General features: G+C 38.3%; 5 protein-coding genes across 11 annotated transcripts in view; 1 reads left to right on the forward strand and 4 right to left on the reverse strand.

The window, feature by feature from the left end:
* The window catches only part of LOC103513679 (ubiquitin carboxyl-terminal hydrolase 47-like), a 5,649-nt gene extending 3,338 nt beyond the window's left edge, over nucleotides 1-2,311 (reverse strand). The window contains exon 1 of the mRNA XM_026826806.1: nucleotides 2,063-2,311. Within this exon, the coding sequence (XP_026682607.1) occupies nucleotides 2,063-2,231 (169 nt within the window). The 5' untranslated portion in view covers nucleotides 2,232-2,311. The remainder of the gene's footprint in view (nucleotides 1-2,062) is intronic.
* Nucleotides 2,312-2,573: 262 nt separating this feature from the next.
* On the reverse strand, nucleotides 2,574-7,309 carry LOC103513680 (ubiquitin carboxyl-terminal hydrolase 47-like). The gene is made up of 3 exons (XM_017445911.1): nucleotides 7,304-7,309; nucleotides 3,199-3,380; nucleotides 2,574-2,703 (listed from the first exon to the last, which is right to left on the reverse strand). Exons 1-3 carry the CDS (start codon nucleotides 7,307-7,309, stop codon nucleotides 2,574-2,576), a joined length of 318 nt encoding a protein of 105 aa, XP_017301400.1.
* Nucleotides 7,310-13,631: 6,322 nt separating this feature from the next.
* Nucleotides 13,632-15,799, reverse strand: LOC103513672. 5 transcript variants are annotated; one of them, XR_003392727.1, is made up of 4 exons: nucleotides 15,609-15,799; nucleotides 15,042-15,245; nucleotides 14,549-14,831; nucleotides 13,632-13,794 (listed from the first exon to the last, which is right to left on the reverse strand). XR_003392727.1 is itself a non-coding variant. In XM_017445922.2 (4 exons), the coding sequence occupies exons 2-4, from the start codon at nucleotides 15,229-15,231 to the stop codon at nucleotides 14,425-14,427; spliced, it is 408 nt and encodes a 135-aa protein (XP_017301411.1). In that variant the 5' UTR covers nucleotides 15,232-15,245; nucleotides 15,609-15,799; the 3' UTR covers nucleotides 14,225-14,424. The 5 variants fall into 5 exon arrangements, 2 of the variants coding, with proteins under 2 accessions (XP_017301411.1, XP_017301410.1); XR_003392729.1 differs by having other exon boundaries at nucleotides 15,605-15,799; XR_003392728.1 differs by lacking the exon at nucleotides 13,632-13,794 and adding an exon at nucleotides 14,225-14,351 and having other exon boundaries at nucleotides 14,551-14,831.
* A 410-nt stretch (nucleotides 15,800-16,209) lies between these two features.
* On the forward strand, nucleotides 16,210-22,576 carry LOC103513681 (serine protease HTRA2, mitochondrial). Of its 3 annotated transcripts, none has more exons than XR_003392730.1 (8): nucleotides 16,210-16,623; nucleotides 17,537-17,636; nucleotides 19,988-20,077; nucleotides 20,352-20,543; nucleotides 20,855-20,993; nucleotides 21,266-21,425; nucleotides 21,930-22,138; nucleotides 22,328-22,576. XR_003392730.1 is itself a non-coding variant. In XM_008478530.3 (8 exons), exons 1-8 carry the CDS (start codon nucleotides 16,334-16,336, stop codon nucleotides 22,221-22,223), a joined length of 1,143 nt encoding a protein of 380 aa, XP_008476752.2. In that variant the 5' UTR covers nucleotides 16,210-16,333; the 3' UTR covers nucleotides 22,224-22,576. The 3 variants fall into 3 exon arrangements, 2 of the variants coding, with proteins under 2 accessions (XP_008476752.2, XP_017301398.1); XM_008478530.3 differs by having other exon boundaries at nucleotides 21,930-22,030; nucleotides 22,153-22,576; XM_017445909.2 differs by having other exon boundaries at nucleotides 21,930-22,021; nucleotides 22,144-22,576.
* LOC113465349 (eukaryotic translation initiation factor 2 subunit 1-like) lies at nucleotides 18,538-19,774 on the reverse strand. Its single transcript, XM_026826815.1, has 2 exons — nucleotides 19,705-19,774; nucleotides 18,538-18,773 (listed from the first exon to the last, which is right to left on the reverse strand). The coding sequence occupies exons 1-2, from the start codon at nucleotides 19,757-19,759 to the stop codon at nucleotides 18,553-18,555; spliced, it is 276 nt and encodes a 91-aa protein (XP_026682616.1). The 5' UTR covers nucleotides 19,760-19,774; the 3' UTR covers nucleotides 18,538-18,552.
* Nucleotides 22,577-22,960: the final 384 nt, after the last annotated feature.

Genomic DNA, 22,960 nt, shown 5'->3' on the forward strand with positions numbered 1-22,960 from the left:
AAACAAGGGCTAACTTACCAGCAAACAGAGCATGTAGGGGAGATAATCCACTCGCTCTGGAGGCAAACAAGGGCTAACTTACCAGCAAACAGAGCATGTAGGGGAGATAATCCACTCGCTCTGGAGACAAACAAGGGCTAACTTACCAGCAAACAGAGCATGTAGGGGAGATAATCCACTCGCTCTGGAGACAAACAAGGGCTAACTTACCAGCAAACAGAGCATGTAGGGGAGATAATCCACTCGCTCTGGAGACAAACAAGGGCTAACTTACCAGCAAACAGAGCATGTAGGGGAGATAATCCACTCGCTCTGGAGACAAACAAGGGCTAACTTACCAGCAAACAGAGCATGTAGGGGAGATAATCCACTCGCTCTGGAGGCAAGCTTGGAAAACAAGGGGCAAGGCGGACAGGAACAATTGCTACCAATGAGTGAGGAGTCTCTCTTCTGAAAAATAAATAATAATAATGAAAATTGAAAAAAAAAGCTAAACTTGGAAGACACACATAAGATAAGATAGAAAAAACAATATTTTTGGAGATTTTTTTTTCTTTTTTTTTTTTCACGCGAAGCATTGGCCATAGCCACTTGTTGGTTTATTTTAAGCATAAGACATAAGTATGACAAGACAAGAGGTTAATGTACCAGACCCTCAATTCAACCTAATACACTATCCAATGTAAAACAACATGTTGTACCAAGTACCAACAGGGTGAACTAACAGCCATTGCCTTAGTCTCTTTAACGTCACTGTATAACTGCTAAGGTCTTTAGTGACGGGGATTTTACTCTCCGTTAGGCGACAAGCTACCCGTCTCCTCACATGAACCTTACCCAGCCTGAGTGGGGCCGGGAAAAGTCCCACGCGATTGTCCAGATGGTCACCCATCCCTATACCAACCACGCGCAACGTATATTAACCTCAGTGATTCATTGGGCACTGGTAAACGTGCATTCAACGTGCTATCGCCGGTGTGTATGCCGGAGTTTGATAGAGGGAACTGTAACAACGGAGGTCTTACCGTCCCGAAATCAAAGAGAACAGGAAGACAGGATAGGAGAAAGCCAGCCGTTCCGAGAACGAACCTTATCTGTTCAGGATAAAATTCGCCCCGGGCGGGAATCGAACCCGCAGCTAAGTCCTTAGAAGACAAACATGTCACCCTCCAAGCAGACCAGACTGGTAAACAAATTCCTTAATAACTATCTATACTCGTACGGTCGTATATGTTTCAAGAAATTCAGGACATTAATAACAATAGTACCAAATACTTTCAAAGAACTAATTCCATAGCAAAAGTGAAGTATGTAGTGTTAGTATTAGTTTTCCGTGTAATCCAATAGTTAAAGTAGACCTAAATTTATTTTTTGTTTTTCCTAGTGAGGGCCAAAATTTTTCCAAAAGTCAAGACACATTTATTATATCACATACTAAGTTTTAAACCCATAAAATACACGAGACCTTGTTTAGACTGCCAGGATAAAGGGACTTTTCAGTCCAATTCGAGCAGGGTAAACAAGGTTCTATTCTATTCTAATTCCAACACTTCTCACCACGGTCACCACCGCACTGGTTGTTTACAGCTCGAAGCTGGTGGCGATGCCATGTATTATTTTCTCCACTTTGACTCATTTTCTGCCACTCGTGTCACAACAGTGACATTTTCAATTTCTTTCTTCTTTGCATATTTAGATTTTTTCTGATATTTTCAGCAGCAAATTTATTTCTTTTTTTGCATTAGGCAGTTAAGGTGTGTCCACACTTAGTCGATCGACGGGCGCTCGACTATGTTTGCACACACCTTTAGATACTCTTTCCTTATTTCTGATATTTTGAGTAGTCGACGTCTCGTCGTGTGTTTATGTGTTGACTAAATTCAACTCACCTCGCCTTACCAATTTGTGCGTCCAATTTTCCTCTTGCTCAGGAGTTTATCGGGAAACAATTAATGAATGAAAACAAGTGCGTGAATGGATGGAGGGAGAGAAAAAAAGAGGAAAAACAATTTTATCTTCTTAAAAAAAGACCATGAAAAAAGTCTAAACCGATTCTACTTACTGACAGGATTAGACACACTGGGGTCCAACTGGTTCTCTTCGCAGTGTTCTTCATCCTGATTGGTCGACGCCTGGTTAGACTCCGCCCCTTTCCTCACCCCATAGTCCAATCGAAACGTGTACTGAGGTTCGGAGGAGGGGCTATTGGTTTCCACACTGGTCACGCCCATCAGATCTTCAATGGTGATGTTCTCGGAGGTTGTCCCGGAAAAGTCGACGACTTTGTCTTCAAACTGAAAAAGGAAAAAAAATCATTAAAGATGAACAACCTAAGAACCTGGTTCAACAAAACTTCCCGTGAACTCTTGCGAATTGCCGTGGATAAAGGAAAGATTGCCTCGATGATCGCCAACATTCGTCATGGATAGACACTCCAAGAAGAAAGATAAACAAACTTGGGTGTTTTTTTAAAGTACCTATATTTATATTGTACTCTGATACAATCAAATTAGCTCAGAGATCAGAGTGCCTTAACTTTACTATTTGCTGCCGCCCCCCCCCCTCCTTTTTGGTTATTCCTTACACAGAAGGGGACTCGAACTGTAGACCCCAGAGTAGTAACCCCGGGCCGGACCGCCACCGTATGACTTGTGTATGTCTTCGTCTGTGATTCGGGTCACGCTCTGGTCGTTGAAACAATACCTGAGGAAATTGAAATTCAGAGAAAATGATGAAAATTCAATCCAAAATCATGAATCTCTGTGGTAAAGCAGAGAGCTTTTGACAACTTTTGTGGGTATCACAGCATTACTAAGTGCCTCTTTTACTATTAATTCTCATTCATCATTAATCTTTTTACGCTGGTAATTCCGCGACTGGTCACTACTCGATTAAAGTAGCTAGCTACTCAATTGTCCTCACGAGGCTGAGTGCACCCCGAACTCCAAGCACAGATCCGAAAAAACTTCGACCCCGCCGGGCATCGAACCCGGGGCCTCCGGCGTGCAAGCCTAGTGTGACACCCACTCGGTCATGGAGGATGCTTAAAAAAAAGCTAACGTTTGGGTGGGAATCGAACCCGCGACATAGCGATTACAAATTGGGCTTTTTTCACCTTGAGTCATTATGTATATGCAGGCAGGATAAAAAGGTATGTTCTGTTCTACATAATATGTATCAATGTCAACTTTAACTTACCATTCATCAGTGCTGAAGTTCTTAATGTAAGCATAGTAGTGACCGCCAGACGCGGATCCCGAGTGAATCATAATAGAGAACAGTTCGTATACATAGGGGCCCTTGGCGTTCATAGAGGGGTCTTTAGTGGCGGAGGTTGAGGGGGGTTCTGGGTGACTAATATCGATACCTTCGTCCACATCCTGAAAGCAAATCAGAGGAAGAGTAAATAGTTGGCTTTGGAACATTATCTGGAGGTTGGTGGTTCGAGTCCAAGTCATGTTCTAAAATTTAGCATGGTGTAGTAATCGAGGAACGACATTTATGACAAACACGTTAAGCTTGTCACAAATGTCTTGTTTATTTAAGACACAAATGTCTTTAAAAAATGAAATACCTTTGAAAAAACACTCGGAACCATTTGTTTTGAAACACTTTCAAAACAAATGGTTTTTTCGCGCGAAAAGAAACTGTTTTATTCGAAAAGAAAACAAACAAACATTTGAAAAATACAAAAATTCCCGGCAGATGAAGAAAATATTTGTTTCAAATGGAAAATACCAACAGTAAAAAATCAAATTATTTTGAAAAAAACTTCTAAACCAAGCAAAAGCTGTCAGATCCCATTTTCAAGCTAGAATCAGTTAGATACTTAGCAACTTCCGAGATTACCCCCTTTCACCGGACTAGAAAGTAGAAGACAAATATCACTACAAAATTACAAATCGATATTTTATTCAAACAACTGACGAGTGAAATTTTTGGGAAAAAGTACGAGAGCAACCCTGACTCAAATTTAAATGGAACTTTTCTTTCTCAAATTTTCACAAGTGATCGTAGCTCAGTGGTTCATTCTCCTTCTTCAACTTTGTGAGGTAGATGGAAACAGAGGGGACAAATTATAACCTTGCTTGAGTAAAATTTTGTCTTTACTTAATTTGACCACGCTGCTTTGTAGGAGTGAGCGGGTGAAATTTTTAAATATCTCTCTCTCCCTCTCGCCCCCTTCCTCTTCTCTCCTCCTCCTCCATTTCTCTCTCTCTCATCCCCTTCCTATTCTCTCTCTCATCCTCCCTTTCTCTCTCCCCTCCTGTCCTCTCCACTCTCCCTTCCTCTCTCTTTTCCGATCGATGTCATAAGTTCAAATACTTTTTGAAAATGTCGCCATCACATCACACGACAATTTCGTTGAATGTCAACCAACTTGTCTAGACAAATCCTACCTACCACATAAGAATGAGAGAGAAAAGGAGAGAGAAAGATAGGGAGAGAGGGGGGAGAAAGAGAGAGTATGAGAGAGAGGGGGGAGTGAGAGAGAGAAAGAGAGGGGGAGTGAGAGAGAAAGGGAGGGGAAGTGAGAGACAGAAAGAGAGGAAGAGGGAGAGAAAGAGAGAGGAGAGAGAGAGAATATCTGAAACACACTATTTACAATATGTATATTATACAGATACATCAAAGGTAAAGAAAAGATATTTATCTACATAGGTACGTATTGAAAATTTGAAACATACTTGTAGAGGCACTGAGGACGGAGAGAGGAAGAGAGAACATCAGGGAAAGACAGAGAGGAAAAGAAAAAGGAGAGAGAGGGGGGGAGTTTCGTATGCCAAATTGAGTATCGTCCAAAAAAGATGTAAACAAGAGAGATGGAAGACGAGAGGCAACCATTTCTTTCTCACTCATATCTGCACAATTTCACACCCATCAAGATACTCAAGTAAAAAACTCGAATTCACCCATTCACAGAAGCTTCAACAATGAGCTATAGATAGAAGTGATTTTAATCTAAAAAATAAAGAGTAAAAATTTGCGACCAAAGTGGGGTTGCTTCCCACCTCCTTCAGTAAAAAAAATAATTACAGAGTGCATAAACATGAAGAGTAAAATTTCATTCTTCTGCTTTCTACAGAAGAGACCATCAGAGCTAGGTACATTAACTTCTTCCTTTTCCTCCTGTGCTCTGGTTACCAGTAATATCACTCGTTAAAGCTGATATAAAACAGTAGTAGTAACCGAGCTCTTATGGAAATAAATAGTAAATTAGACATACATAAATAGAAACGTGAATACTATGAATGTCCTCAAACCATGCTACAGAGTGCATAAAAATGAAGAGTAAAATTTCATTCTTCTGCTTTCTACAGAAGAGAACATCAGAGCTACTCGTAGGTATATTAACTTCTTCCTTTTCCTCCTCTGCTCTGGTTACCAGTAATATCACTCGTTAAAGCTGATATAAAACAGCAGTAGTAACCGAGCTCTTATGGAAATAAATAGTAAATCAGACATACATAAATAGAAACGTGAACACTATGAATGTCCTCAAACCATGTAGATACATACGTAACAGACCCATCTCAAGTTACAAGAAAATATTTTCCAACCGACACTATTCATCTATGGGTATGTTGCAAGGAGAGAAAAAATTCACATCAACCAAAAGGTCACTTAAAATGTAAAGAGCATGACAGATACGTAACAGACCCATCTCAAGTTACAAGAAAATATTTTTCAACTGACACTATTCATCTATGGGTATGTTGCAAGGAGAGAAAAAATTCACATCAACCAAAAGGTCACTTAAAATGTAAAGAGCATGAATGTGTATTAATTCTCATTCATCATTAATCTTTTTACGCTGGTAATGCCGCCACTGGTCACTACTCGATTAAAGTAGCTAGCTACTCAATTGTCCTCGCGAGGCTGAGTGCACCCCGAACTCCAAGCACAGATCCGAAAAAACTTCGACCCCACCGGGCATCGAACCCGGGGCCTCCGGCGTGCAAGCCTAGTGTGATACCCACTCGGTCATGGAGGATGCTTAAAAAAAGCTAACGTTTGGGTGGGAATCGAACCCGCGACATAGCGATTACAAATTGGGCTTTTTCCACCTTGAGTCATTAGCCTTCGGCTTGCAAGCCTAGTGTGATACCCACTAGGTCATGGAGGATGCTTAAAAAAAAGCTAACGTTTGGGTGGGAATCGAACCCGCGACATAGCGATAACAAATTGGGCTTTTTCCACCTTGAGTCATTATATGCAGGCAGGATAAAAAGGTATGTTCTGTTCTACACAATATGTATCAATGTCAACTTTAACTTACCATTCATCAGTGCTGAAGTTCTTAATGTAAGCATAGTAGTGACCGCCAGACGCGGATCCTAGATACGTAACAGACCCATCTCAAGTTACAAGAAAATATTTTTCAACCGACACTATTCATCTATGGGTATGTTGCAAGGAGAGAAAAAATTCACATCAACCAAAAGGTCACTTAAAATGTAAAGAGCATGAATCTGAAATGTTTGCTCTTTCCAAAAAAAAAAAACTGACTCCATTATACGGTGTAACTGAATGGGATATTATACTGAAATGAAGGGATATTATACTGTTCCCGCAGTTAGACTTCAAAGGAACACAGAAAGATTATTGAAAAGAAAACCTAAAAGTACTTTTTTCATGGGATCTAAATAATAAATAGTTCGTTCATGAGATGAATCTACCCTTTGTAAAAGGGCGAAGATTCATGAGGTGAGAGAAACAGGGAAAGGAGAGAAATGTTTCCAACGCGCCCATTCATACCTACGAGCGATATTTGTGTAGGTACATCTGTTACATTCACGTTTTAGCTGTTTCCCCCCAAGACAATGACGCGAGAGGAGTTTAAATTTAAATTTTAGATCTAAATAATAAATAGTTCTTTCATGGGATGAATCTACCCTTTGTAAAAGGGCGAAGATTCATGAGGTGAGAGAAATAGGGAAAGTAGAAATGTTTCCAACGCGCCCATTCATACCTACGAGTGATATTTGTGTAGGTACATCTGTTACATTCACGTTTTAGCTGTTTCCCCCCCAAGACAATGACGCGAGAGGAGTTTAAATTTAAATTTTCGCTCAATTTACCAGAGTGGTGTACTGTGCCAGAGTGGTTTTTACTTTTTCTTAGAGGGGGAAAAAGGGTTTGATTAAGGGAGATGTAACAACGGAGGTCTTACCGTCCCGAAATCAAAGAGAACAGGAAGACAGGATAGGAGAAAGCCAGCCGTTCCGAGAACGAACCTTAGATAATTACGTACATAATTAAATACATATAGTATGTAGGTACCTAATAGGTAGATACCTACTGGCATAATGAAATATTTTAGAGCCAGGGCTAAGGCCCTATTCTACGAAATAACCAGAGCCAATCTAATTACCCTGATGAATAGCCAACCTAATAAGCTTGGACGATAGCGGTGAATGGATGGAGGGAGAGAAAAAAAGAGGAAAAACAATTTTATCTTCTTAAAAAAAGACCATGAAAAAAGTCTAAACCGATTCTACTTACTGACAGGATTAGACACACTGGGGTCCAACTGGTTCTCTTCGCAGTGTTCTTCATCCTGATTGGTCGACGCCTGGTTAGACTCCGCCCCTTTCCTCACCCCATAGTCCAATCGAAACGTGTACTGAGGTTCGGAGGAGGGGCTATTGGTTTCCACACTGGTCACGCCCATCAGATCTTCAATGGTGATGTTCTCGGAGGTTGTCCCAGAAAAGTCGACGACTTTGTCTTCAAACTGAAAAAGGAAAAAAATCATTAAAGATGAACAACCTAAGAACCTGGGCTGAAGAACCTAAGAACCTGGTTCAACAAAACTTCCCGTGAACTCTTGCGAATTGCCGTGGATAAAGTAAAGATTGCCATGATGATCGCCAACATTCGTCATGGATAGACACTCCAAGAAGAAAGATAAACAAACTTGGGTGTTTTTTTTTAAAAGTATATTTATATTGATCTGATCTCTCTGAGCTAATCAAATTAGCTCAGAGATCAGAGTGCCTTAACTTTACTATTTGGTGCCCCCCTCCCCCTCCTTGTTGGTTATTCCTTACACAGGAGGGGGCTTTTGTAATTTCGAACGAAGAAAAATTCGTGCAGTACAAACGGGCTGTAAAGGTTCCAACTCTTCCACTTACCTGAATGTTCGATCCTGCCGCGCTAGACACAAGAATAGATCCTCCTCCTCCATTTCTCTCTCTCTCTCATCCCCTTCCTATTCTCTCTCTCATCCTCCCTTTCTCTCTCCTCTCCCCTCCTCTCCCCTCTCCCTTCTTCTCTCTTTTCCGATCGATGTCATAAGTTCAAATAATTTTTGAAAATGTCGCCATCACATCACATGACAATTTCGTTGAATGTCAACCAACTTGTCTAGACAAATCCTACCTACCACATAAGAATGAGAGAGAAAAGGAAAGAGAAAGATAGGGAGAGAGGGGGGAGAAAGAGAGAGTAAGAGAGAGAGAGAGGGGGGAGTGCGAGAGAGAAAGAGAGGGGGAGTGAGAGAGAAAGGGAGGGGAAGTGAGAGACAGAAAGAGAGGGAGAGAGAGGAAGAGGGAGAGAAAGAGAGAGGAGAGAGAGAATATCTGAAACACACTATTTACAATATGTATACTATACAGATACATCAAAGGTAAAGAAAAGATATTTATCTACATAGGTACGTATTGAAAATTTGAAACATACTTGTAGAGGCACTGAGGACGGAGAGAGGAAGAGAGAACATCAGGGAAAGACAGAGAGGAAAAGAAAAAGGAGAGAGAGGGGGGGAGTTTCGTATGCCAAATTGAGTATCGTCCAAAAAAGATGTAAACAAGAGAGATGGAAGACGAGAGGCAACCATTTCTTTCTCACTCATATCTGCACAATTTCACACCCATCAAGATACTCAAGTAAAAAACTCGAATTCACCCATTCACAGAAGCTTCAACAATGAGCTATAGATAGAAGTGATTTTAATCTAAAAAAATAAAATAAAGAGTAAAAATTTGCGACCAAAGTGGGGTTGCTTCCCACCTCCTTCAGTAAAAAAAATAATTACAGAGTGCATAAACATGAAGAGTAAAATTTCATTCTTCTGCTTTCTACAGAAGAGACCATCAGAGCTAGGTACATTAACTTCTTCCTTTTCCTCCTGTGCTCTGGTTACCAGTAATATCACTCGTTAAAGCTGATATAAAACAGTAGTAGTAACCGAGCTCTTATGGAAATAAATAGTAAATTAGACATACATAAATAGAAACGTGAATACTATGAATGTCCTCAAACCATGCAGATACGTAACAGACCCATCTCAAGTTACAAGAAAATATTTTTCAACTGACACTATTCATCTATGGGTATGTTGCAAGGAGAGAAAAAAATCACATCAACCAAAAGGTCACTTAAAATGTAAAGAGCATGAATGTGAAATGTTTTCTCTTTCCATGCTGAAAAAAAAAAAAAAAAAAAAAAAACTGACTCCATTATAAGGTGTAACCGAATGAAATGAAGGGATATTATACTGTTCCCGCAGTTAGACTTCAAAGGAACACAGAAAGATTATTGAAAAGAAAACCTAAAAGTACTTTTTTCATGAGATCTAAATAATAAATAGTTCTTTCATGGGATGAATCTACCCTTTGTAAAAGGGCGAAGATTCATGAGGTGAGAGAAATAGGGAAAGTAGAAATGTTTCCAACGCGCCCATTCATACCTACGAGTGATATTTGTGTAGGTACATCTGTTACATTCACGTTTTAGCTGTTTCCCCCCCAAGACAATGACGCGAGAGGAGTTTAAATTTAAATTTTCGCTCAATTTACCAGAGTGGTGTACTGTGCCAGAGTGGTTTTTACTTTTTCTTAGAGGGGGAAAAAGGGTTTGATTAAGGGAGATGTAACAACGGAGGTCTTACCGTCCCGAAATCAAAGAGAACAGGAAGACAGGATAGGAGAAAGCCAGCCGTTCCGAGAACGAACCTTTTTAGAGCCAGGGCTAAGGCCCTATTCTACGAAATAACCAGAGCCAATCTAATTACCCTGATGAATAGCCAACTTAATATGCTTGGACGATAGCGCGTCTGCCTTGTAGACTATAGGTCCCATGGTTCGATTTCCGCACCGGGCAACTTTATCCTTAACAGAGAAGGGTCGTCCTCAGAAGAGCTGGCTTTTTTCTATTTTGTCTGCCTTCTTTCTTCGATTTAGGGACGACAAAACTCCGTTGAACAATCCCCTCTATCAAACCTCCTCCTTCTCCTCCTCCTCAAAAAAAAAAAAAATCTACTCTTTACGTGTTTATTGGACACCAGGGAATATTCTACTCCGTTTTCGTTTCAAATGTCCCAACTAGTCCCAAGGTTCAATTCCCGCACCGGGCAAACTTTATCCTTAACAGAGAAGGGTCGTCCTCAGAAGAGCTGGCTTTTTTCTATCCCGTCTTCCTTCTTTCTTCGATTTAGGGACGACAAAAACTCCGTTGAAAATCCCCTCTATAAAACCTCCTCGAAAAAAAAAATCTACTGTTTACGTGTTTATTGGACACCAGGGAATATTCTACTCCGTTTTCGTTTCAAATTTGTTTACATTCATTAGATATGAGAAAACTGAATGACCTCATTTCACACAGCCACAAACGATACCCCTATATCTACGGCATCAACACGAATTTCAATGGCCTATACCTACTCAACTGCCCACCTTTCACCTCTATAAAAACCAGCGTCCAAGAAAAAACATAGAAAACCAGGGATGGTTCCCTTGAATTAGATGTTTAATTTAAAAGTCTTCAAGACTGTCTCAATCGGTATTGACATCTTTCAGTACTTGCCAATATGTAGGTCTAAAGGGGAAAGTGCCTTCTTTGCAAATCAATTTCCATAAATTTCAATACCCAATTGTTTTGCACTGGTACTTAATGCCGTTCCTGGTTGCTACTCGATTAAAGTAGTTACTCAATTGTCCTCATAGGGCTGAGTGCACCTCGGGGTGCACTTCAAGCAGAGCTAAAAAAATAACTTCGACCCTACCGGGAATCGAACCCGGGATCTCCGGCGTGCAAGCATAGTGTGATACCCACTGAGCCACAGAGGCTAATAACTTCGACCCTACCGGGAATCGAACCCGGGATCTCCGGCGTGCAAGCATAGTGTGATACCCACTGAGCCACAGAGGCTACTTCCTACTCACATTCTAGTCATTGTTTTAAAGATCATTATCACTCAACTATAATTTAAACAAGAATGTAAATCCCATTCAGACAAACAACCCTGCTCCATGAACGTGTGTAGCTGTGTAGGTATATTATTGGAAAAATCTGGACAGTAGGTACCTATGTACATTAAATAATGTGTCTTTCTGCACACTTATTAAAATGTGACATTTTCGTTTTCTAAGAGGTGTAAAGTAGTTACCTACTCAATTGTCCTCACAGGGCTGAGTGCACCTCGGGGTGCACTTCAAGCAGAGCTAAAAAAAAAACTTCGACCCTACCGGGAATTGAACCCGGGATCTCCGGCGAGCAAGCATAGTGTGATACCCACTAAGCCACAGAGGCTACTTCTTACTCACATTCTAGCTCTATGAACGTCTGTAGCTGTGTAGGTATATTATTGACGAAATCTGGACAGTAGGTACCTATGTACATTAAATAATGTGTCTTTCTGCACACTTATTAAAATGTGACATTTTCGTTTTCTAAGAGGTACCTAGGTATACAAATAATTTTAAGATGATAATGAATTATAGGCAGCCATATCTAACACACACCCAAACACCCACCTAACATTCAATGTCATCCAATGTCTTGTACAACACATTTGAAGGTATACAATATTCTATCTTCTATTTATTAACTTATCAATGTGTTTGTTTCATTCCCATGGAATTTACTGTTGGAGATGTAAATTCATAGTGTTTTAGAAGTCAGAAACAATGATAGATGAATGCATTATAATTATCACCAAAGATATCAGTGAAGTACTTAAAATAAAGTAATTTTGGGGGGTACTTACAGATAGACTTGTAGGAGGTACCTATGTACATAAGGGGGTGGGGAAATTTTTAGCTTTATTGAATAGTCTCTTGGTGCAGAACAGTAATAATGCTAATGATAGTACCTATTATGAACATAACAAAAACAAGTTAAATAATTATTACATGAAAATACCTTCTCTCATTTAGTGCTTTGCTTGTTAAAGATTAAACTATTATCTATTACTATCAATGTGGACATTTCAGTGTTTCAACTAAAGCAGACATGTCACTTAATATTGCTAAAAAAAAGTATGTCATAAAGATAGTCCACTGGCCTAGAGGCTATCAATATGTAAATTGGATTAAATTGATCTATCCCAATGGCCAACATTGTTGTTTAAAATTAGTACCAATTATCTTCATACATCTAATTCTTAAAGCTTATTCATGCTGTTTTACTCTGGTCTTTTGAGTAGGTAAGGATTTTTAATTATTTTCTATGGCACTGCTCATTAGACCAGAGCAAAATCTATATCTACGGCATCAACACAAATTTCAATGGCCTATACCTACTCAACTGCCCACCTTTCACCTCTATAAAAAGCAGCGTCCAAGAAAAAAACATAGAAAACCAGGGATGGTTCCCTTGAATTAGATGTTGAAGATGAAAAGTCTTCAAGACCGTCTCGATCCGTATTGACATCTTTCAGTACTTGCCAATATGTAGGTCTAAAGGGGAAAGTGGCCTTCTTTGCAAATCAATTTCCATAAATTTCAATACCCAATTGTTTTACACTGGTACTTAATGCCGTTCCTGGTTGCTACTCAATTAAAGTAGTTACCTACTCCATTGTCCTCACAGGGCTGAGTGCACCTCCAGAGCTAAAAAAAAAATAACTTCGACCCTACCGGGAATCGAACCCGGGATCTCCAGCGTGCAAGTATAGTGTGATACCCACTAAGCCACAGGGGCTACTTCCTACTTACAATCTAGTCATTGTTTTAAAGATCATTATCACTCAACTATTTAAACAAGAATGTACCTAAATGTCATTCAGACAAACAACCCTGCACTATATGACCGTGTGTAGCTGTGTAGGTATATTATTGATGAAATCTGGACAGTAGATACCTATGTACATTAAATAATGTACATTTCAGTGTTTCAACTAAAGCAGACATGTCACTTAATATTGCTAAAAAAAAAAAAAGTATGTCATAAAGATACTCCACTGGCCTAGAGGCTATCAATATGTAAATTGGATTAAATTGATCCATCCCAATGGCCAACATTGTTGTGTAAAATTAGTACCAATTATCTTCATTTATCTAGTTCTTAAATCTTATTCATGCTGTTTTACTCTGGTCTTTTGAGTAGGTAAGGATTTTTAATCATTTTCTATGGCACTGCTCATTAGACCAGAGCAAAACAGGAGGAATCAGCTTCAAGCATAGGATACTCTTTGATCATATTCTTCCTGTCAGAGCAAAACAGGAGGAATCAGCTTCAAGCATAGGATACTCTTTGATCATATTCTTCCTGTTCCCAATCTTCTCTTCCTCTCTCTTCTACTGTGTGGCGAACCTTGCACAACTTGGGGCCATGTTTAAGCAGAACCAAGATTACAATAACCACAAGCAAAACAACGGGAATGATAGGTGGGAAGTAAACATGAAACATCTTGGCAGGTTAAATAGTCTATTGCCAAAATCTTGAGCTTATGAATTGAACAATCAAACAATGTGTAGAATTATTTAGAGTAAAATAATATTGAGATTTTGTCAGTAATCAATAATTGATATTGATAATTGACAAGGAAGTATAAAAGCAATAATTGATCCTATAGGCAGCCATATCTAACACACACCCAAACACCCACCTAACATTCAATGTCATCCAATGTCTTGTACAACACATCTGAAGGTATACAATGTTCTATCTTCTATTTATTAACTTATCAATGTGTTTGTTTCATTCCCATGGAATTCACTGTTGGAGATGTAAATTCATAGTGTTTTAGAAGTCAGAAAAAATGATAGATGAATGTATTATAATTATTACCAAAGATATCAGGGAAGTACTTAAAATAAAGTAATTTTGGGGGGTACAGATAGACTTGTAGGAGGTACCTATGTTATGTACATAAGGGGGTGGGGAAATTTTTAGCTTTATTTAGCTTTATTAATGATAGATGAATGTATTATAATTATTACCAAAGATATCAGGGAAGTACTTAAAATAAAGTAATTTTGGGGGGTACAGATAGACCGAGCTTATGAATTGAACAATCAAACAATGTGTAGAAATATTTAGAGTAAAATAATATTGAGATTTTGTCAGTAATCAATAATTGATATTGATAATTGACAAGGAAGTATAAAAGCAATAATTGATATGTCAAAATAAAAACAAGGCACACAAAAAAAAATAGTTCAATGTTTAAAAATATTGTGTCAAATTTCACCCTGTTTAAATGTCACTTTCTCTTTTCTGATATTCCATGTAATATAGTTCAATGTTTAAAAATATTGTGTCAAATTTCACCCTGTTTAAATGTCACTTTCTCTTTTCTGATATTCCATGTAAAACTGATATGTCAAAATATTAACAAGGCACAAAAACAAAATAGTTTAAAAATATTGTGTCAAATTTCACCGTTTAAATGTCACTTTCTCTTTTCTGATATTCCATGTAATAATCCCCAGCAGCACTTGTAGGTAAGCTCACTCTTGACTCGTACACAGATTCAATTTGTTCTTTCTTCTGTGCTTCGTATTGTAGAACTTGAGGCCAGTACTTTTGTTCCAATTCAGTTATGTCTACAGGAGGTTGTCCAGCAGGTGTCTTCACCCAAATAGGTAAGATCCAACGATTACCTGGAATGATAACAGAAGGCATCAATAACATGTCCTTTCTAGAAACTGGAGAAGCATCACTTTCATTTTCTTCAGTCAGGGGCCCCCCCTTTACCACTTGTAAAAAATGGAAATTGGTTTAGAGATTATTCAACCTGGATTCAAAGGCCCCCAGAAAATAAGCATCCTTTACACAGGTTTATAGCTTCCTCATAAAACAAAATAACCAACCTGTATTTGTATCCTTCCAATAATCCTTGTGCTTGGAAATACAACAGAAGAAAATGTTAAGAACACACAGGAAAATTGCAAATGCTGTACACAAAGCTAGTGCCACATAGAAAGGAACGTAATTTGAAGGCTCATGATGTGAAAATAAAGGGTTTCTCTTGTACTCATCAGGATCATCCAAGTGAGACATGATGTAGCATTACTCTGTAATAAAATGAGTTAGGGTTAGTGATGGGACTCAAGTGAGTTTTTTCTACTCGATTAATTTTGACTTATTTCCAAACTTGATTCTCTGACTTGATCTGATGGATGGCATTTTGCACCACCGATTCATCTCTAGTGACTCACAAGTCAGTATCAACTTGTGAGTGTAAAGTAAAACATTTCAAGTGAATTTTCTACAAGAAGCAATGCAGGGAGGGAGGATTATTTATATTATCATGGAATTATGGTTGAAAGTCAGAGATTTCAGAGTAGACAATCCAAATTGATTTCCTCTTTGAAGACAGTCTCCCAGGGGCTCCATTATTTACAGGTAGGTATCTAGGGTGTGTCTTGTATACTTACCAAGCTGGAACCATAGTTTCTTAAATTAAACGGAACTAACTGATTGTACAGAGTAGAGAGTAGGTAAAGCTTTTGGACTTGTTTTGAATTAAGTACTTGAACTAAAGTAGTAATTAGTAATGCTTGAAATAAAGAGGAATAAGAAAAAGCAACAAGTGGGAAAACCAAAATTTCAAGTATTCAAGTTTGGGTTGGCCTTGGCTCTTGGTTGCTTTTTATTTGTATTTTTATTGATCGGGTAAAAAAAAACACTTGGCGATCGGGTATCGAGACGTCTGTCAAGAGGCAAGAGGTGCGTTCAGATTCAAATCGAACTTTTATTGTCAATTTCTGAATGCTTTAATTTTGTTTTCCGATAAATATTTTTATGGAAAAAGATTACCTACCATGGAATTAAAGTAGGTAGGTACATTACTTTTTATTTTCAGTGCTAGATATCTTAAAATTTATAAATCCAAAAAGTTTTTCCTTAAAAAAAGCATCGTCCATAAAGAGCTTCATTATTCTTTTTCTCTGTGGCGTATACAGGGGAAAATGATTTTTTTTACCGCCAAGTTCAAAATTTACAACTTTCCAGTTTTGCTTATTTTGAATTTTGAATCAGTTTTTTGAATTAAAATTATTAAAAAAAAAATGGTAGTTTGAAGGAAGAGATGTGTTTAAAAATGATTTTTATATAATTCTTTTATCGTTTTAACTGTATGTAATCTTTATCTATCGAAAATATGTTTTCTACGTTTGCCAGATATGTAAAAATATTGTCAATCAAAAACCCGGTTCTCACTAAAACATTTGTGTCAGCTAGTGTTGGAGGTGTTTTGTTTGGTGTATATCTGCACAACAGACATCAATGGCCCCTGATTAATGTAATCTTGCCTAGTATAGATGCTGCTCAAAGGATTGATATAGATTACAAACCTCCAAGCTTGAGGAGTCAGTTTAATTTTGTCGCAGATGTTCTGGAAAATGTAGAAAAGTCAGTAGTTAACATTGAACTTGTCATCCCCTACTACAGGTAATTGGAGTCATTATTTAAAATTCTCAGATTTGGTAAGCTAATCACAGACTATAAGCGCCAGCCTAGTTAGATTAGTTGGTAGTGCGTCTGCCTTGTAAGTGCTAGGCCATGGGTTCGATTCCCACCTGGGGCAGATTTTATCCTCATGGGATAATGTTCGTTCTCGGATCGGCTGGCTTTCTCCTATCCTGTCTTCCTTCTCTCTCGTATTCGCAGATAACAAACGCATCTACTTATTTCATTAATAAAACATGAATTTTCCAAACAGAAGAGAAAATCCGGGAAGGTGAAGGAAAATAGGAAAAAGTTTGTGGAAATGGAAAAACACGAAAAAGAAAATTGTGCGGAAATTTTAATACAGAATGTAACACAGACGGTAATTATGCAGAAGTCACGTCCGTGGAAAAGAAAAGCTCCTTTTTGTATCTAACCTAACCCTATAAGAACACTAATCACTGCTCTATTTGTGAAAACTCCTAGCGTTTAACCTAACCCTATGATAACATTGGTCACTGCTTGTTTGTGCCAGTTCCTTTGGTAGCAATATTGCACGGATGTGACTTCTGCACAAGTACCAACACAGACTATAAGCTAGTTTTTTTTTTCCAACTAGTTTAAACTATGCATGATCTTGACTAACCATAGCTATATGCCTACCCCTACTCATGACATAAAAGACAAAGCTAAAATCAAGGGGCTGATTTTACTAGTGCTGTGGACCCCAAAGTGGGATATAGAACAAACTCTGGTTGCCTCAAGCCATCTTGAAATTTAGAGTTTTATGGAATCAGAAACATGAAAAAAAAAATCATGAGTCATATCTATTTAGGTACCTGTAAGCTGTTATGAGGTCTCATGTAAGTAATATGATTATGATATATCATCACTTTAATTATTTTATGTTCCACAGGCAGACAATGTCCAATGGTTCAGGGTTCATAGCTACAGATGATGGGTTAATCATTACCAATGCTCATGTGGTTTCTGGTAAACCTGGGGCTCAGATAATTGTAAGTAAAAGAAGTGAATGATTTATTATTTAATGTAGGTTTTTTACAGATGTTTTTTAGAAGGAACTGTAACAACAGAGGTCTTATCATACCAAAATCAAATGGAGAAGGAGCACAAGATAGGAGAAAACCCTGTTCAAAAAAAAAATCACAGGGATTCATACCCATGACCTTTGTGCCTTAATATTTCAAGAACTGCTTACTGGACAATTTTATTTAGTATACCGGGAGAAGAGAATTCCTTTTTATTCTCAATTCTCATGATGTCAATTTCATAGGATCATCCGTTTGGTTAATTTCCAATTCAGTCACTTTAAGCATAGTTTTCTTGTGGAATCAGAACTGAAGTAGACTCCAACTCCCAACCCTAGAAAGAAAAGGACCCATACGCGCTCTCGATAGGTTTCAAAATCTATTGAACAAATTTCCCATAAATAATTACCATGGTTACCAAATTACGTCCGAATTGAATAAATCTGTTTGGGAGTTTTGACTATTCAATCATGTAGATGTAAGTACATGATTGACCTTAGTGCAAAGTAATTCTCTAAGAGAGGTCCAATATAAAATACAGACATCATGCTCATCAACAGAATACTTACTGCCATTTGAACTAGTGCAAAGTAATTCTCTAAGAGAGGTCCAATATAAAATACAGACATCATGCTCATCAACAGAATACTTACTGCCATTTGAACTTGGAACACTCCTCCCAGTTGTTCTATCTTTGCCTTGATTGTGTCTATTGCTTCCTGGAGAGCTTTGAGTCCATCTGCTTAAAGAAAAGGACCCATATGCGCTCCCGATAGATTTCAAAATCTATTGAACAAATTTCCCATAAATAATTACCATGGTTGCCAAATTACATCCGAATTGAATAAATCTGTTTGGGAGTTTTGACTATGACAAAATTAATTCAATCATGTAGATGTAAGTACATGATTGGCCTTGGTGCAAAGTAATTCTCTAAGAGAGGTCCAATATAAAATACAGACATCATGCTCATCAACAGAATACTTACCGCCATTTGAACTTGGAACACTCCTCCCAGTTGTTCTATCTTTGCCTTGATTGTGTCTATTGCTTCCTGGAGAGCTTTGAGTCCATCTGCCTTCTCTGGAGTGACAGTGGTCATTACTGGAAAGTAAAATCAAATAGTGAAGTCAATTCAAGCTCTCAAGGTTTCTCAAAAAGCAATGGAGAGAGATCTGTATGGGATGTTAGGGAAAACCAGAAGAGAAATGAAGCAATGAGTCTCACGGGCATAATTAAAAAGCAATGGAGAGAGATCTGTATGGGATATTAGGGAAAACCAGAAGAGAAATGAAGCAATGAGTCTCAGGGGCATAATGGTCAAGGTGCTTACTTGATAAACAGGAGGGCACAAGTTAAGAGATCTGTATGGGATGTTAGGGAAAACCAGAAGAGAAATGAAGCAATGAGTCTCAGGGGCATAATGGTCAAGGTGCTTACTTGATAAACAGGAGGGCACAAGTTTGATGCCCTATGAGAATTTGATGGATACTTATGGAATGAAGAACAGCAGACAAATAAATTTATTATAAGCCTATGTTATAGCTCCAATACCTCACTACTTAATTATTTGCAATTAAAAGTGGGAACCAGTTACCTAGTGAAAAAAAAAACGGGCATAATGGTCAAGGTGCTTACTTGGTAAACAGGAGGGCACACGTTTGATGCCCTGTGAGAATTTGATGAATACTTAAGGAATGAAGAACAGCAGACAAATAAATTATAAGCCTATGTTATAGCTCCAATACCTCACTACTTAATTATTTGCAATTAAAAGTGGGAACCAGTTAGGGTAAGTGTACCATTTATTCGCCCACCTAAGGGTTTTTCCAGACAAAAACACTTATATCTCTGGTCCTAATTATTTTGGAGTGAGAATTTGATGAATACTTAAGGAATGAAGAACAGCAGAAAAATAAATTATAAGCCTATGTTATAGCTCCAATACCTCACTACTTAATTATTTGCAATTAAAAGTGGGAACCAGTTACCTAGTGAAAAAAAAAAAAATATATATACAAAGAGTTGCTCTTACCATATAATGGAGGAGCAATGAGATTAATCTTGATGGGCATTTTTTCTGTGGACATTGCCAATCCAGCCAAGTGTTCCTATTATTCGCCCACTTGTCAGAATGATGTTCCTATTATTCGCCCATTTGGTTCCAATTATTGGCCCACCTCAGTTTTTGCAATCACAGGGATTCATACCCATGACCTTTGTGCCTTAATATTTCAAGAACTGCTTACTGGACAATTTTATTTAGTATACCTTAACCAAGGTAGATATACCATTCAAACTTTTTGTTTTATTTTCAGGTAACATTACCTGATGGTTCAAAACACAAGGGAGCTGTAGAGGCTTTAGATGTTGAGTGTGATCTGGCTATCATTAGATGTAATTTCCCAGTAAGTACCTACCTAGTTTAGTAAGAAAAAAATATGAACAAATTTACAGGTAGTTTTACACAGGAAAATACCATCTATATTCTCTACCCTCCTCCTCAACTTTGATGGGAGCTAAATGAAGAATAAGGGAAAAAAATACATGGCATAAAACCCAGACTTGCAATGATGCCAGGAGTTGAGAAGGTAACCCAAGATATTTGTTTAAGCACTTTCTCTTTCAACTCACTTCTCACGCTACCTAACATAGCATATTATTTTATTCCACTGTCTACAGAACAATTATCCTGCTCTGAAACTGGGAAAAGCAGCAGACATAAGGAATGGTGAGTTTGTCATTGCTATGGGATCACCTCTAACACTGAATAATACGAACACGTTTGGTATCATTAGTAACAAACAGAGGAGCAGTGAGACCCTTGGACTGAATAAAACCATCAATTACATTCAAACAGATGCAGCCATTACAGTAAGTATAAAAAAAAGTATATCTCCTCTTTTTTGTGAGTAAGAAAAAAAAAAGTTTTGAAGTAAGAAAGGTTGTGTTGTCTCTTATGACCCCCTAATGATTAAGGGACATCTTAATGACAAGAGCCAACAAAAATTCTTAGAAGAGTAACCCATTCTTTAGGACTGTTTGCCTCTGTACCTAAGCCTTGGAGTGGGCTTTTTGTGCATGCCCAGGATAGTATTATGCCAGTTTTCTTGACAAGAAGTGAATTTTTTAGAGTGATGACAGTGTAGTCTTGGCCATAATGTCTGCATTTTGACATGTTTCAGTTTGGAAATTCCGGAGGTCCTCTAGTGAATCTAGATGGTGAAGTCATCGGAATCAACTCCATGAAGGTGACAGCTGGCATTTCATTTGCAATTCCTATTGATTATGCTATTGAATTTCTGACAAATTATAAGAGAAAAGGTAAATTTTGTGCATATTCAAAAGGAAAATCAGACCTCCGTACGGAAGTCTTATATTACCGAAATTAAAGAGAGAAAGAGGACAAAGACGATCGATCCTTATCTGTTTAAGATAAAGTTCCCGGACGGGCATTGAACCCGCGACTTGACGCTTACAAGGCAGGCGCGCTACCTTCCAAAATAACTAGGCTGGCCCTCAATCCTCAATTACTATATTTAACATTATCGTGGATAATTTAATGGAGATCATTTACTTCCCTCTTTGATTTTCAGACAAAGATCGAACCATCACTCACAAGAAGTACATAGGAATCACAATGCTCACACTGAATGAAAAACTGATAGAACAATTGAGACGGGATCGACATATTCCTTATGATCTCACCCATGGCGTACTCATTTGGAGAGTCATGTACAATTCACCTGCCTATTTGTAAGTTAATAGTGCTATAGGACGAAAGAGTACCTATACCCCAGCAGTAGGCTACTTTGACAGTTGCGTTTTTCCAAACAATTTTGAGTATAAAATTCCGTAACTCGGCTGGAATTGAACCCACATCCTCTCGATTACTAGGCGAGTGTCTTGCCCAATACACCACCTCAGTACGTTAGTTGTGTGGTCCATAAACCACCCTAGTATCACTTGTCACGTACTTCTGAGGCTTTATATGTTAGTTTTTAGCGAGCTTACAAAATTCCTGTCCTGATTTCAGAGCGGGTCTACATCAAGAGGATATCATCATAGAACTGAACAAGAAACCTTGCATGGAATTAAACCCACATCCTCTCGATTACTAGGCGAGTGTCTTGCCCAATACACCACCTCAGTAAGTTAGTTGTGTGGTCCATAAACCACCCTAGTATCACTTGTCACATACTTCTGAGGCTTTATCTGTTAGTTTGTAGTGAGCTTACAAAATTCCTGTCCTGATTTCAGAGCGGGTCTACACCAAGAGGATATCATCATAGAACTGAACAAGAAACCTTGCCACAGTGCCAAGGATATTTACGCCGCCCTGGAGTCTACAGATGAGAAACCAGCCCTAGTGTATAGGTATTGAGCAAGAGTTTCAGCAAATGTGTTTTTATTTTTAGAGGAAACTGTAAAAACGGAGGTCTTATCGTCCCGAAATCGAAAAGGAGGACATGAGATGAGAAACCTCTGGAATTGTTAGTCATTCGAAGTGGAGCCAAATTCCTAATCAAAGTAACGCCAAGCCCTAGTGTATAGGTACTGACCAAGAGTTTCAGCAAATGTGTTTTTATTTTAAAGAGGTTCGATAGAGGAAACTGTAAAAACGGAGGTCTTATCGTCCCGAAATCGAAAAGGAGGACATGATAGGGGAAAGCCAACCGTTCCGAGAACGAACCTTAGCAGTTTTGGATAAAGTGAGGCCCGAGTGGGAATCGAATCCGCGACTCAGAACATGCAAGGCAGGTGCTCTACATAACTAAACTCGCTTCACAGACCTTTAAGAAAATGGAGTCACATTAACGTCACTCTTCCATGGTCTGTAACTATATTGTATTGAGTCTTGACAATAAATTAATGACAGTATTTTTAAAAAGATAAATAGAAGGTAAGCTGGTATTTTATTTACAATTCAGTGAGCCTAAGGATTTTTCAAACAAGATGAAACTAGGGGAGAAAAAAATTCCTTTTTATTCTCAATTCTCATGATGTCAATTTCATAGGGTCGTCCGTTTGGTTAATTTCCAATTCAGTCACTTTAATCATAGTATCAAACAAGGGGAGAAAAGAATTCCTTTTTATTCTCAATTCTCATGATGTCAATTTCATAGGGTCGTCCGTTTGGTTAATTTCCAATTCAGTCACTTTAAGCATAGTTTTCTTGTGGAATCAGAACTGAAGTAGACTCCAACTCCCAACCCTAGATTTTTGGGGGTTGAAACCAATGCCATCTTTGATTTCAATGGTTTATGTACAAGCGCTACCACACCACCTAG

The sequence above is a fragment of the Diaphorina citri genome, unplaced genomic scaffold (genome assembly GCF_000475195.1).
Source record: "Diaphorina citri unplaced genomic scaffold, Diaci psyllid genome assembly version 1.1 scaffold1007, whole genome shotgun sequence".
NCBI lineage: Eukaryota > Metazoa > Arthropoda > Insecta > Hemiptera > Psyllidae > Diaphorina > Diaphorina citri.

What these genes read in the sequence shown, in the direction of transcription:
- LOC103513681 (XM_008478530.3), top strand. Translation starts at nt 16,334, where the DNA reads ATGTTTTCTACGTTTGCCAGATATGTAAAAATATTGTCAATCAAAAAC. An exon ending in AACCTGGGGCTCAGATAATT is followed by an intron (nt 17,637 to 19,987) that starts GTAAGTAAAAGA and finishes TTTTATTTTCAG; the next exon opens with GTAACATTACCTGATGGTTC. An exon ending in GGAGTCTACAGATGAGAAAC is followed by an intron (nt 22,031 to 22,152) that starts CAGCCCTAGTGT and finishes GAGATGAGAAAC; the next exon opens with CTCTGGAATTGTTAGTCATT.
- LOC103513672 (XM_017445922.2), bottom strand. Translation starts at nt 15,231, where the DNA reads ATGTCTCACTTGGATGATCCTGATGAGTACAAGAGAAACCCTTTATTT. An exon ending in TTGGAAGGATACAAATACAG is followed by an intron (nt 14,832 to 15,041) that starts GTTGGTTATTTT and finishes TTATCATTCCAG; the next exon opens with GTAATCGTTGGATCTTACCT. An exon ending in GTGCTGCTGGGGATTATTAC is followed by an intron (nt 14,458 to 14,646) that starts ATGGAATATCAG and finishes GAACTATATTAC; the next exon opens with ATGGAATATCAGAAAAGAGA.
- LOC113465349 (XM_026826815.1), bottom strand. Translation starts at nt 19,759, where the DNA reads ATGTCCACAGAAAAAATGCCCATCAAGATTAATCTCATTGCTCCTCCA. An exon ending in CATTGCTCCTCCATTATATG is followed by an intron (nt 18,774 to 19,704) that starts GTAAGAGCAACT and finishes TTTACTTTCCAG; the next exon opens with TAATGACCACTGTCACTCCA.
- LOC103513680 (XM_017445911.1), bottom strand. An exon ending in AACTTCAGCACTGATGAATG is followed by an intron (nt 2,704 to 3,198) that starts GTAAGTTAAAGT and finishes CAATTTCCTCAG; the next exon opens with GTATTGTTTCAACGACCAGA.